At 41.8% G+C, this 14,562-nt stretch overlaps 1 protein-coding gene across 9 annotated transcripts in view; it reads right to left on the bottom strand.

Annotated features, from left to right (window-relative positions):
- RALGAPA2 (Ral GTPase activating protein catalytic subunit alpha 2) overlaps positions 1-12,315 on the bottom strand; it is a 143,052-nt gene extending 130,737 nt beyond the window's left edge. For 5 of the 9 annotated variants that reach the window (XM_082757051.1, XM_082757052.1, XM_082757059.1 and 2 more), the window contains exons 1-2: positions 12,068-12,315; positions 1,772-1,882 (exon numbers count right to left, since the gene is read on the bottom strand). In XM_082757051.1, coding sequence (XP_082613177.1) covers positions 1,772-1,882; positions 12,068-12,173 — 217 coding nt within the window. In that variant the 5' untranslated portion in view covers positions 12,174-12,315. Of the gene's footprint in view, positions 1-1,771; positions 1,883-12,067 lie in introns of those variants that run through there. The other 4 variants (XM_082757054.1, XM_082757057.1, XM_082757056.1 and 1 more) reach the window with 3 other exon arrangements.
- Between the last annotated feature and the right edge of the window lie 2,247 nt (positions 12,316-14,562).

Below are 14,562 nucleotides of genomic sequence, written 5' to 3'. Positions count from 1 at the left end.
AACCGATCCTGAACGTGTGCAGGAGTTGCTGCTCTACCTGGATCCATACAAGTCCATGGGTCCAGATGGGAGTCATCTCAGGGTGCTTAAAAAGCTGGCTGATGTCATCGCAGGACTTCTCTCAATTATTTTTCAATGATCTTGGGAATCTGGAGGGGTTCCAGTAGACTGAAAGCTGACAAATATTGTACCAATTTTCAAGAAGGGCAAGAAAGAAGACCCTAGCAATTACAGGCCTGTTAGTCTCACATCAGTGCCTGGTAAAATTATGGAGAAGATCCTTGAAGCTATTGAAGCCAACGTGAGTTCACAAGGGGTAGGTCCTGTCTAACAAATTTGATTTCATTTTTATGATAAGATCACCTGTCTAGTCGATCAAGGGAAACCAGCTGACGTGATCTTTTTGGACTTCAGCAAAACTTTTGACACGGTTTCCCATAGGATCCTACTGGACAAAATGTCCACCATACAGCTAAACAAAAACATCATACGATGGGTGAGCAATTGGCTGATGGGCAGGGCTCAAAGGGTTGTGGTAAAAGGGACCACATCAGGCTGGCGAATGGTCACTAGTGGGGTCCCTCAAGGCTCCATTTTAGGGCCAGTACTCTTCAATGTTTTTATAAACGACTTGGATGTAGGACTAGAAGGTGTTTTGAGCAAATTTGCTGACGACACCAAACTTGGAGGAGTTGCGGACTCTGCTGAGGGTGGAAAGGCCTTGCAGAGAGACCTGGACAGATCGGAGAGCTGGGTGATCACCAACCACATGAAGTTTAACAAAAGCAAGTTCCAGGTCCTGCACCTGGGACGGGGCAACCCTGGCTATACATACAGACTGGGCGACAAGATGCTGGAGAGCAGCCCTGAAGAGAGCGATCTGGGGGTTGTGGTTGACAGCAAGCTGAATATGAGCCAGCAGTGTGCCCTGGCAGCCAGGAGGGCCAACTGTATCCTGGGGTGCATCAAGCACGGCATTGCTAGTCGGTCAAGAGAAGGGGTTGTCCTGCTCTACTCTGCACTGGCATGGCCTCACCTCAAGTACTGTGTGCACTTCTGGGCACCACAGTACAAAAAGGATGTAAAACTATTGGAGAGTGTCTAGAGGAGGGCAACAAAGATAGTGAAGGGACTAGAGGGGAAGATGCATGAGGAGCAGCTGAGGTCACTTGGTCTGTTCAGCCTGGAAAAGAGGAGGCTGAGGGGGGACCTCATTGTGGTCTACAGCTTCCTCACCAGAGGGAGTGGAGGGGCAGGCACAGATCTATTCTCCTTAGCCACCAGTGATAGGACCCAAGGGTATGGCATCAAGCTGAGGCAGTGGAGGTTTAGGCTAGACATCAGGAAGAGGTTCTTCACCGAGAGGGTGGTTGCACACTGGAACAGGCTCCCCAGGGAAGTAGTCACTGGACCAAGCCTGTCTGAATTTAAGAAGCGATTGGACTGTGCACTTAGTCACATGGTCTAAAATTTGGGGTAGACCTGTGCGGTACCAGGAGTTGGATTTGATGGTCCTTCTGGGTCCCTTCCAACTCAGGATATTCTACGATTCTATGATTAATTACAGGGTAAGGGCCTTCAGTATTTCAAAACAAGATGAGAAGATACGTATGTAAGTGCATAGTACCTGATTTTTGTGCTGAAATTACACTTAAAGGAATAAGCGTATTTAGAACTCTTTTCAATTACCTACAACATTTCAGGCAGCACTTTTCCATGCTCATCTTTACTGACACGAAAATTAAGGTGCCAACAAAACTCAAAAACTTACCTTTTTGTTTCAAGCTATTTTCCAGTGTTATGAAGTTTTCATAGAAGATAAAAAAGAATTGCGAATAATTGTTCTCAAATAACTGCTTCAGATCACTTCCATCCACAATATCTGCAGAGGAGAACAAATGGAGTTTTAACACAACATCAGAAACCTTAAAACTGTTTTCTTCATGCAAATTGGAAGATGAGATAAATACAATACAAAACAATTTTAGTATAGAATCTATAATGATATTCCCAAAATTGTGATTCCAGTGTTAGAAGTAAAATATGGAAGTTTACATTTTTACTTTTTTTTTTTTTTTTTTAAAGTCTACAGTGTGGTTTAGGTTCATTTGTTTTCTGTTAACAAAATAAAAAGGGGATGTGTCAATATACCACTTCCATACAAATTCTTAATCCATGAGACACATTTTTTGCTATCAAATATTAAAGCTACCTGATATCAAAAGGATTCACCATTTCTCCAAACAGGGGATTACATGAAATATTATACTGAATTCAACACTTCTTAATAATCAGAAGTATACATTACTGAGAATTCTTCTCTGTGATACAAGTACAGAGTAGAAGGGCTGAGCCCAAATAAAAAGGAACTATGTGGTTTAGCCACCATCACCTAGGACTACTTTTTAGCCCATTTGTCAGCCGATGACACTAGTAACTCATTTATGAACAAGTTTTAAATTACTTTGCAAATTGCACTACTCGGTAGCTGCCCTAGAAAGATCTAAGACTCCATAGCAAATTCAAAAGATCTCATTTAGAATAAATATATAAATTCTTCACTCAAGGGTAAAATCAACCTCGTACATTGAGTAGAGGAAGCTTGCAAGACAGCTCTGCAAAGGAAGTTGAGAGCAAAGGGGTGAGAACAAGTGAAGGGTAAAACACAGTCCAAAAAGACCAAAGAAGTATTCACAGTGATTGCCTGAACACCATGATCTGTATCAGCCAATAACATTACACTAAAAACAAAGGTAAAATTCACACATTTCATTAGTAACAAAACTTAAAATTGCAGATTTTTCAATTAGTCAAATGCATAATTTTTAAGTTTAATTACAGAAAACTGAGTTAAGGTTGTTTGTAAAAGTTTATCCAAGGGTACCACCCAACGAAAGAGAGCCTTTTACCTTCATTAACAAATTTAATTCAGTAACCTGATTCTCTGCAGAGTTAAACTTGCGTCAGAGAGCAAATTGTTTCAGTAAACTAAAAATCTGAGTGCCAGTAAGTCCAAACGAATAGATTTAAATTAATGTTGCCAGTAAGATCAAATGGAAGTTCATTAGAGGAAAAAAATATGCTATTAATTTGAAAAAAGATGCAGTATTTAAAGGCCAGAACAATATCTTGTCTCATTTTTCAAGATACAGAAACTATGCAGTCACAGATACACAAACTGAAACTGATACAGAGAAGCACTACTGTGGCATCAGTGAATGTCAATATCTGAAGACCTTCGTCACCACTGCAATATCTGAAATCAGATTTAACATGCATTTTAATATTCATTTGGACGTAATTCTACTAGAAGAGCACACAACTCCAGAAACCTCCAGAAATAAATTGAGATAATTTCCTAAATTAAATCAAAATTAAAATGATTCTTTAAGATTTTGAGAATTAAAAAGATACCATGGGAGAAGATCTCTTTGCAATTCAGCATGAGACTGAAGGAGATCTCAAACTAACAAACCACTCAGGCAGGGCATATCTGAACTAATCCTGTCCCGCCATGTTCCGTACCCCCAAGCGACACAGCAAACAGAAGAAGGGTACCGTGCGCGACTCGTAGCTCAGATAAGACATCAATGAGTAGTGGCAGCACCCTGAGCACACACCCTGGACTTTTGCCGCTCCTCTGCTTGCTCAGAACTGCTCTCTGCTAGCACCCAGGGACCAAGGTCCAGAGCCATGGAGAGGTGGTGGTACAGCCAGCCACCGCACAGTTCTACCCAGGCAGTATGTAAAATGGCATAAAATCTGGACTTCTAATTAAAAAGCAGATCATTATTTATTAAATACATAAACCTACGTTAGACAAACCAAATCAGACAAGAAAATTAGTGTAGGAAAGTATTTTGAATGTACAGTTAATGTTTGAAGCAAAGGTCACAGATCACTGGGCTAAAGGACTAACTGTTCCTATTGCATTCCTTCACTTCTTCTGGAAATCCCACCAGCCAATAAATACTTCTGAAAACCTGATCTGCATCTTTTAGATTGTCACAGTTAACAGCTTTTCATTACCTCTCCATCTTTAAAACCTCAGACCAGAATACTCCTCAATTTTTTTCATTCTTCTATTTCCAAACCACTTCCAGGAAAGTATTCTACAAAGTACCTTTTGATGTCAGCAGAGGTATTTGACCAAATAGTTTCTGCATCATCAAGCAGGTACTTTTGGAAAAAACATAAATGCCAAAAATTATTTCCATATGCAAAATTGAAATGCAGTTATTAAATTTATCTGGCAAGTGAATCAAATGAAAAAAATAGCATACTTTCATTATTTTTTCAAACAAATTGAAAACCCACACATGCAACACTTCTTCAGGCCTTAACCTAGGGCTGAAATTTCAAATAAACTTATTTTTAAGAAATAAAAAAGTGATCTAACGTTTCCTAAACTTGGTATTTGCTAAACATATTTTGATTTTGTCTGTTTCCACTTTATTGTAATTGATTTGGTCAAGGAAAGATGATGATTCCACACAGAAATAAGAGGATAAAGGGCAAGAATCATTAACAACATTTTTTCTTACTTAAGTTTCACCTCTCAAGAAAGCCATTCATTAACCAAGACAACAAAGCTGACTACAGCAAGAGCCACCAATAATATCACATATCAACAACAGAATGATATTAGCCTTGGACAGCTAATGTTAGGGTTTTGTGTTCCCCCCAAAAAAAAAAAAAAAAAAGAAGAATTAAGTAATACCTTTTCAGTAGTAAGGCTTTGTTTGGTGCTTGCACTATGGAAACAATTAGCACATGGAATCTCTTTTCCATGATATCTTTTTCCTACAAGCTGCTGGCCTTGAATTCACAAACTAAGTACAATTATTCCCCTCTATGAATGTGTTCTGTTAAATAAGACTCTAGGAGAAAACAAGGCATTCATTTACAAGGATTTCATATGAAAGTATGAGGTCATTAAAATGTAAACAAAAAGGAAACTTTTCCTTGAAATTATGAAAGGAGGAGAAAGGAACTGCCTGAACAAAACAACGTGAATTCCTCTATTCTATAAATATGGCATTTTGGAGATGACTCATCTGCTATTCTGACATAAGCATGCATTCTTATATCTGCATCCTTTTCCTACTGAACTATCTCATCTCATAAAGGGATATAGAACTATAACCTTAAATTCCAAAACTTAAGGTTATGAAGTTTGAACCATAAATGTCAAAAGGCCAATAATACCCCCACTTACTACTCTAGAACAAGATACTCACTCCAAAAGCAACACCTCCTTGCAATCCTACACGTAAGTTGACATTCCAATACCACTGCCAACCTAACTCTAAAAGAAAAAAAAAAAATCAATGCCTCCCCTCCCCAGGTCTCTCCAGGGTAGAAGGAAAGCATCTCTGTACAGGCAGCACCATGCACAGTGTACCTGGGACTCACATGCTCCTTTACTCTCCTGCTTTGGCTCTGCACGCAAACCAGCCACTTCTGCTAATTTCACCAAAAATGATCGTCACAGACGAACAGAAAATATGTCGAGAAAGACTCCTTCTCAAGATGGAGTTTAACACAAGTCGTCAGAAAGCCTAAGACAGTAACTTGGATCACTACTACAGATCTGTTTGATTTGTAGCAGATAAGGCTCATTGTTCAGATTTTCAAAAAAAAAAAAATTAGAGAAAGTTTCCTTATTTATCACTAAAGATACTAAGGTAAAATACCAACTTTTGGCAAATCAAATTGACTGAAGAAGTACTTGTAAACATTCGAGGAAAATTAAACTGAATTAAATTGAATTGAAGGTGTTAGGTTCTATTTTTCTATTTATATTTTTCTATTTATGTGGACTGATAAGTAACTCTCACGTAACTTCTGCTGAAAAGCAACCACCTTGTGAATTCAGAACTCTGAGCACTAAAATCTAAGCCAAGCTGACAAACATCAGCCATCAGAGCGCTGGTGCCTTTCCAAAAGCACATATCACCTACCTCCATTCCCCAAACAAGGGCAGTTGTCATTAGCCAGTACTTCAACACATCACAGCTCTTGCAGCAATGCAGAGGGAACAACAAGATATTCGTGAGGGCACACATGAAACTTCTATATAGAATATGACCAAGTTGGCTCTCGGGGTGATGGCAAGTGACCCTTACTTGCCTTACTACTTAAGCTTAAAATTTAGGGACTCAAATTACTCTAGTGCCATTTAATAAGAATTTGTGTTTATTACAAGTTCTTATTACTCTTTGTGGTATAAAAAAATAAGAGGGGACAATAATCATGTCATTAGCGCATCAGTTTTCCTTTTATCTATTAACAACAAAATGTTATTGTATTCATTTAAGCAGCTGAAATCCTCCCTTAATTCCATAAACATCCAGAGTCAGCTGGTTTCATGTTATTTATACATAGTTCACACAAACTTGAGGGATTTCCTTTGTCTTACGTACTTAAAAAAGTAAAGCAGATGAAAAGATGAATTTGCAGTCATGCTCTGGTTAATGATAAACTTTTATGACTAGCCCCACCCCTGAAACTACATACATTTTTTACTTACCATCTCAAAAATCGCACAGTTCTTTCAACTTAGAACTTTAAATGCTAAGTAGAAGCCCAGAAGATAATTTTCCTCCCCCCTCCCACCAACCCCCCCAAAGAAATATACCTTTGGCAGGGAAACTTAAAATTACTAAAAATGAATTAAATTATTTTAGAAATCTTCTAATTTGAATTAACACCTCAAATTTCACAGGCAATCCAAAGAACAATGGCTTTTCTAAACACAGGAAGTTTACAACCATTCACTTTTGAATGTGCCTAAAATAACATCTCTAGCAAGTGTACATAATTTGAGCTGTACAGAACTGTGTAGAACAAAATCTGAGAACGAAAAAAAAAAATCCATTCCTTATTGACTCATTTTTGGTGAAGAGATATAACGAAAAACATGATTTCTTCTCAATTTGCATTTTTTTGACAAAAATATATTAAGGACTGTGCTTGGCAACCTAGCAAGTTCCGTATTACTCTACTCCAGGAACTTCCAGCAGGAAGCACCATGCATTTGTCTACTGCTCCACAGGGAGCAGTAGACAAAGGAAGGAGGACGAGCCCAGCACAATCAGCACCCGGTGCACCAAGCGCAGGACGTGGTTGCGGCCCTGCTGGCTGAGGAGCCTGCCAAGAGCCATATCTCTGAGTGCAGCCAGCTGGTCCATGCGCACCCAGGAGCCAGGTGCTGCAGCACAGGCCCCAAGGCACACGCTGTTAGTTCAGCCACCAGCCTGCATTCCGCTCTCTGGCACACAATTCACTCAGGCAGCATACTCAAAACCAAACAGGAATAAGTGTACAGTCTAACAATCCACCCCAGCAAATGTCCAAGTTTTGGATTCATGGATCTGCAAAGCTGTTTGAAAAAAAGCCAAATAATCTCCCAGGCAACCGTGATCACAATTGCTTCAAGCAGTCCCACCACCACTGGGATGAGCTGAGGTGAAATGAGGGAGCCCACACCAGACCTGACACGGGAGGCCAGATGCAGCAGCATGGGAAGGAAGCGCAGCAGGCAGCCAGTGCTCCATGCAGGAGCCAGGCTCGGTTACCCGAGGCTCACTCACGGTTTGCCTCCACCACACCTTCCAGCACAAGGTTGTCATCCTTAGCACCACTCAGAACAAGAAAATAAAAGTCCAGCCACCTAATTCAGTCATATTGTCACCATCTTTCCAGCAGCTTGCAGCACATCCAATAGCAGCAATGATAAGTTTCCATTTTCACCTATTTCTAAGCGTAACGTGAAGGTGACAGCCAACCGAAATCACCACAGATCATTCGTGAAGCCTACCCACAGACTGACTTTATAATTTCCAGCCTTAAGCAATCAAGAAGTTTTAAGACCCAAGCATGCACTGAAGTCCTAGGCAAATCACACTCTGAAATGAATAAGAACACCACCACCACCACCAAGGAAAGGAACATCACCTGAAATAAAATCATATAGCATTGTGTGGTACCTCACCCATTGTTATGCATAAGCAAATAATGACATTGTCTAGATTAATGGGGAGCACCACAGCAAACAGCAGTTGTTTCTTCACAGCACCATTATTCACAAGAGGTGTTGTGTCATGGCAGATCCATTCTTGAAAGCACAAGAAAAATTCAAGGGACTGGCACTAAACCATACAAAGCTGTTAAACTAAACAGTGCAATTCCACCCAAGGCAAAAACATGGAGAGCAGCATTTCAGTTAAAAAAAAAAAAAAAAAAGTTTTCCCCAAGAACAGCCATGGAAACAAAGCCTTGAAGAGCAAGGATACATTTATGTTTAAAAAGCCCCACGCAAAATGCTCCAGTAAATAGTACAGTGGGCTTAATTTACATGTGGAAAGTATCAAGCCTACACATCACTACTACCAGTTATAAAAAAACGATTTTTCAATCCTATCCTTAGAAAAGGCCATGCTATCAATGCTTCCACACACTGGGTTTGGAAAAGAAGTTACTGCTGACATCACATAAGTTCTGAAAGTTAGAACATCTTTATAGAAATTTAAAAAAAATGGAGGAAATTTTGGTCCTTACAGAAGTGAACATCCACTTTAAAATAGTAATGTCATAATTCTGGTCAGTATTCTGTATCATCATGTAGGTAGACAACTGTCCCAGTGAGTAACAACCCATCAAACAGAGGAAAACACCTCAAAGATGAAGCCTCCTGAAGAGCTCCAGAGGCTCGAGAGATGTTATAAGCAATGAAGACTTAAAGTGAATCTTTTTCCAGTTTTTGGGCATTAGACAGACTTACACAGATGACAGCTAAGAGACCTGAAGCAACCAGGTAGGGAAGTATCCAACTATTTTTGAGTCTTTATATCAAAAGCTTTGTTTCCTTAATTCCTAAATCCTTAGGAGAGGTTCTTACCATGCTCTGCTTCGTTTTCTGTGTTTGAATAATACCATAAAAGCCATACTTGCAATCATTCCTATGAAGAAATTATATTTAAAAAGGCACCCCCATACTATCCAGTGTGTTTACTGAAGTTTTCAAAAGACGTCTCGGTAACGTAACCGGAGACTGCTTTGACACCATCCCTGCAATAAAACACACCTGCTAGAAGACAGCCAGCAGTCACACCATGGCCCTTCAGCAAACACACCACCAGCATGCCACCCAGCCCTCCAGCACCGATAGCCATTATCACTCAAAACCAACATTTAATAAGTTCCATCAACAAACTGGGTTGCTGTATCCAAATGTAACAGACACTTGGAGAAAAGATGTTTATTCAGAAGTGACACTTTCTTTCTCTAGCCAACCGGGTAATCAGTATCATTACTGAAAACTGCCAGACAACACTACCTCATACACCACCTGCTTTGGGACACAAATTAATTTTGTCATGCTAATAGGCACATTTCCCTATTTGTTCCACTCCTCAGATCCATCACAGGAGCCTGGCAACCTCCTCTGCACCTCCCTGGCTCACAAAAATGAGCACCCTGGTATATGGGCGTACCCAGGAGCCACAGCAATGCCAGCACTGCACCTTAAAGCACTCCTCTCTAATAATTGTGTCCTGGTTCTGGTCATGTCCTTCCACAGGGCTGAAAGGGGAACATGAATATAAAGTTGCCATATTTCTGATTTCTTTAGGTCCGCTTATTTTAGTGAGTGTGGAAGAGAAGGGAGAAGCGTATGGCCTGCAAGCCCTGACTACAGTCTTTTAGAACATCTTTCTGCAGGATGTCTTCACAAAGTGTTCTAAAACCTCATCTTGGAAACAAAAAATCCCCAGATTATTTAAAATGAAGCTTGAAATTTTAATATTGTTTGTAAAGCACACGATCAATAAGGTAAATATATAGTTGAAACACATGGGGGTAACGCAGGTGCAATCTTCTTCTGTCCTTTCAACCTCCTCTCCTTAGGCAGGTAAATATATACTATGATTAAAAAACACAAGCAAGCAGAACATTTTATACACCTCCAATAAAAGAAAGGTACAAGCTTGGTTCCCAGTAGGGATAAACAGAAAAATGACCACCAGACCTCTTACTGTGAAGATTTTCTACATGCACTGAAGGAACAGGAGGAAGTCATAACAGGAACAGCCACGTCCTCTTCACCTGTGGCTAGCTCCAGAGCAAAGGCTGAGCACCACCCACAAGAAGCACGACCGCCCCCAGCACAGAGGGACCGCAGTACCAGTCACCTGTCTCCTAGTGCCCCACACAGCAACCGAACTTCTCTGCCCAAATGATGGAGCTTGAACAACTACGGACCAGGCATTGCAAACCTGAACACCTTGTTGCTCAAAAGACCTGCAAAACAGGGCCACTTTTAGAGCCTGATGAGACCCCTTACTGATTTGTCCAGTACTTTCTCCACTGATTAATTACCCAGAAAAACCTCTTCAGACAAGCTAGTTAAAGGCTGTAGATCGCAGGGAAATGTTTAAGTCAGAGAGAAGTTTGATTAAACCTGTGAGAAACAACAACAGTAAAAATCACTTAAATGCCTGTGACCAGCTAAACTATCAAGACTTTTTTACTCCTTTGTATCTGCACTCTCATGAGCACGACTTTCTCAAAGGTACAGTCCTGAGGGAGGCTTGTCGCTACTCTTCTCACCCGGGGTCACATTCACCACAAAAGCTCCTCACTCCACTGCATCACACTGAGAACACCCTTTATGTATTCTCTCCTGTCAGGGAAACGCCACAGGAAGAGGCTTTTAATCTCAACACCACTGATGTCCCATGCTCTGGACCACCGCCAGGTTTTCCCATGCAGCCTGGCGCAGGACCAGGCAGAGGAGCACTGGAGCACTGCACCTCCATTCTGCAAAGCCTCGACCTACTGCTGGTCCTCGCATCCTGCAGAGCACTGGGAACAAGCACATGGAGGGGCTGAGAATGAGGTAGATACTGACCAAAAGGAGAGAGGCTTCCCCAGGGAAAACATGGTGACCAACTCTTACTTTCTTGAGGAGCTGCTAACCTTGGGCCCTCTATCTCCTCAGTCAGTGCCTTATGTCTCACAGAAAATTGCACCTCTATGAGACTCTTACACAGCTGTCAATCTTGACTGAAATGGGCCAGCACACCAACAAAATAAGTAGAGTACACAAGAAGTACAAGCCTCATGCATCACTTTTTCTTCCTCATTTCTTTAAAAAATAATCCAAAATAACAAGTGTTAACACTATTACCGATTCTCCTGAACCGGAACAGTGCCCAGGAACTCTTAAAAGAGCCTCTTCCTGTCGCAGTTTGCTGACTAGCAGAACACGAGGCCACCCAAAACCCCACAAACCATAGAACATAGCTAAAATTCACTGAGAAGTTTAAATGCTCAGAATAAAAAGACCAGGGTTAAGATTTCGGCTCTACAGGGACACTAGAGAAAGAGGTTCAACATTGTCACAGACAGTGGAAGTGTATCTCAAAACACAATGACACGAAGCCTTTAAGGTTAGAATAAAAGGACAAAGCAGCATTGCTAAAAGGAGCAGCTTGTACATATGGGTCTTCTGAAAATACCTCTGGGGGGCTGTTTGCTATTGTGTGCCCAAACAACACTGCACTACAAATATTTTCACGCCGAGCGACAGGAGCCAGTTTGCAAAACCATGGGCAGTAAATGGCACTGCTGACCTCCTAACGGCTCCTGTAGCTCCGAGAGGACAGGCACTGCCGCCTTGCAGGAGCTGTGGCCAGCAGAGCTCCCCGAAACCACAGGGGAGCTCGAAGGAGAGCTGCGGCACAGCGGCATGTCTTCAGAAAGGGCTTCAGTCCCTGCCGTGCGGGCAGCTCTTCTCCGTCCTTTCAGAAAGGACGAGACGTAACACCTAGGGGTAAAAAAGGAAACCACTTGCTGGCACAACACAACTGCTGGATTTGCTGAGACATCCTGCAAGGCGTCCTGCCGGCGTGGGGCTGGGGAGCGCTCCCTTTTCCTCTCTTCCTTTTCTCTTCCCAAGGAAAAGGGCTGCCGCAAGCACCAGCACCCCCCGCACACCCCCCACAAACCCCACCCCACCCCGAACTCCGTGCCGTGCCGTGCCGGGCGGTGCCGCGGCTCTCACCCAGCAGCGCCCGGAGGTGCTTGAGGCGGGTCAGCACGTCCCGCTTGGGGTCCAGCGCCTTCTGCGTGCACTTCCTGGCGTCGGCATGGCCCTTCCTGGAGAACATGGCGGGGGGCCGGGACCGCCACCCCCGACAGCAGCCGGGGGCAAGCGGGCGCCGCGCGGGAGGCCGGCGAGGGCCGCACGGCTCGGCACGGCACGGGATGACTCCGCACAGCGCCGCCGCCGCCCTCCGCTCACGGGATGGCTCCGCGGGGCAGGACGGGCGCTGGGAGGGCCGTAGCGTGGCGTCATCGTGACGTCATGTTCGCTGTTCGGAGGTGGGGCGCTGCTGCTCCCCTGGGTTACGCCCCCGTCGCGGCTGTGCGCCAAAAACTTCGTTTTTCCTCAGAAGCAGACCCGGAGGGGCTCGGGCGAAACCCCTCAGAGTCCTTCAGTAAAAGCCTGGGTAGAAAAGTCATCTTTAGTAAATGCAAGGAAAGGGGCACGTCCTAAGAGAGTGCTGTGACTAAGGCACAGAAATCTTACCTGCCACGTTTAGCAAAAAATAAACTCGCCCGACTGCCCTCTTGAAGAATTCACTGCCTTGGGCATTGGGAAGAGGGACGGTGCTGGCTGGCGCTCGGCATTTTTCTAACAAAACTTTTAACAAAGCAAAATCATTTTTGTGACAACCCCCCCCCACACACACACACACTTTAAAAGCATGATCTTGCCATCAGAAAAAGAGAATGTGTTATTGTCTGGGAGTATATTGTTTGGAACCAACTTAAAGTTTACAGTAATTCATGGTGCATGTTCTTCCCATACACGGTTTGTTACACAATGTCTCATTCTAGAAAAGTTGTAAATCTCAAAAAAAAATCTAAAATTATTTGTCATGTGTTGCAAGTTGAGTATCTGCAGCTTCCTGAGAAGACTGAGTGAGGTTATTACAGCTTTTCCTTTTCACTGCCACAAATCAATACGTGCAGTTGGCTAAAGAAGCATAGAGCTAAAATATCGGCTTGCTTTTTTTTCTTTTTTCCTTCTCACTTTTTTTTTTTTTATTTCTTCCTTTTTACTTTAATTGACTTATAACAACAAGAGCTTTCAGTTTGTCTTTTCTGGCAATTTCTGATCTTTCCATGTTTTTGTCTTTTCCCTCTTTGTTAAAAAACAAAACAAAACAAAACAAAAATGCTTTTGGAGATAAAGCTACTGTGATTATTTGGCTGCTCTAATGTCTTATAACATTTGTGATAACTAAGTAAGCATTTTGGTGCCTAGCACGTAACTGCAGAGCTTCATGCATTCGCTGATTTAAAGTTTGCCAGGAATTCCTCTGTTGAGAAGCTCCACTGAATATAGATTTCATGACTTGAATTGCAGTGCTCCAGGACAACGCTCTTTCTCTCCCTCTTAGAAGCTGGAAAATGTGGTCATGTGAAGAACTCAGTAATTCAGCACAGTTTAACATTTGCATAATTAGAGTGGGGTTTTTTGTTTGTTTTTGTTTTTAATTGCGTGCTTTAATCACAGAATTAATGTTATTTGAACCCAGTCCTTGTTCATCAGTGAACTGAAGAGATGAAAATGTGCTTCTAATGTTGTGTGTAGGAGGTAAATTCAGTGTGGGCATGAAATTTGTATTTGGAGGTTGGAGGCTGGTTCTGGTGACTAGAGACATTGAGATATCCAGCTGACAGCAACCAGTGGAGGTTTGGAGTCCACCTTTTGGTGTCCAGCAGTGTTGAAAAACCCCGTGCAATACATGTGCACCAAATTCAAACTGGCTTCTGTTACAGGTAAAATGTTAACATGCTTATTGTTTGAATGAGGCAGATCTGTTCTCTCTACCACTAGGGGTTCCTCTGAAATAAAAAAAATAAGCCGGTTGGTACAGGGGCAAACATTGACACTATTCACTGTATTCTCATGAAAAAAACTTTAAAGCTTCCAGAAATTAAGACACTTCCATATGGCATGTGATAAGAGGCTTTGCTCCTCAGAAGTTTCTTCTCCTAGTTTTTGGAGTGAATATTATTTGGAAATATACAAGCTAATAACATGTTTTACAATTGGAAGTTAACAAGATTTTTTTCCCATTTATTTTGTAATCCATCTTTGCATTTGCTAAGTCATCACAATACAAAACTGAATAATAAACCTTGGATGGTCTAACTCACATTTCCTTCCGCATGTCATGTCCCATTCAAAATATAATGAGTGCAATGTTTTTGCTGCTTGTAATTGCATTGCCACATGTTGGCTAATCTTCATGAACTAAAATTCCTTTGTCTTTTATTAAGAACAAGCAGTCGGTATAACATGGAGATGAAAGTATGTTAAACAATTTCTCCTGAGTTTTAGGTAAGCAAATACAACTAAATTAATACATACTTTTAGGAACTCAAGTTTATATGCAACTGACTTTTTACCTATCATGAAATACAACTTCTCAAATGATTTGTTTATGACAATGTAGCATAATGGGAAATAGAAATCACAATAAA

The sequence above is a fragment of the Aythya marila genome (assembly GCF_965140915.1).
Source record: "Aythya marila genome assembly, chromosome: 3".
NCBI classification, from domain to species: domain Eukaryota; kingdom Metazoa; phylum Chordata; class Aves; order Anseriformes; family Anatidae; genus Aythya; species Aythya marila.
The sequence above is the reverse complement of the archived record's forward strand: the minus strand, read 5'-3'. Positions and strand labels throughout refer to the sequence as shown.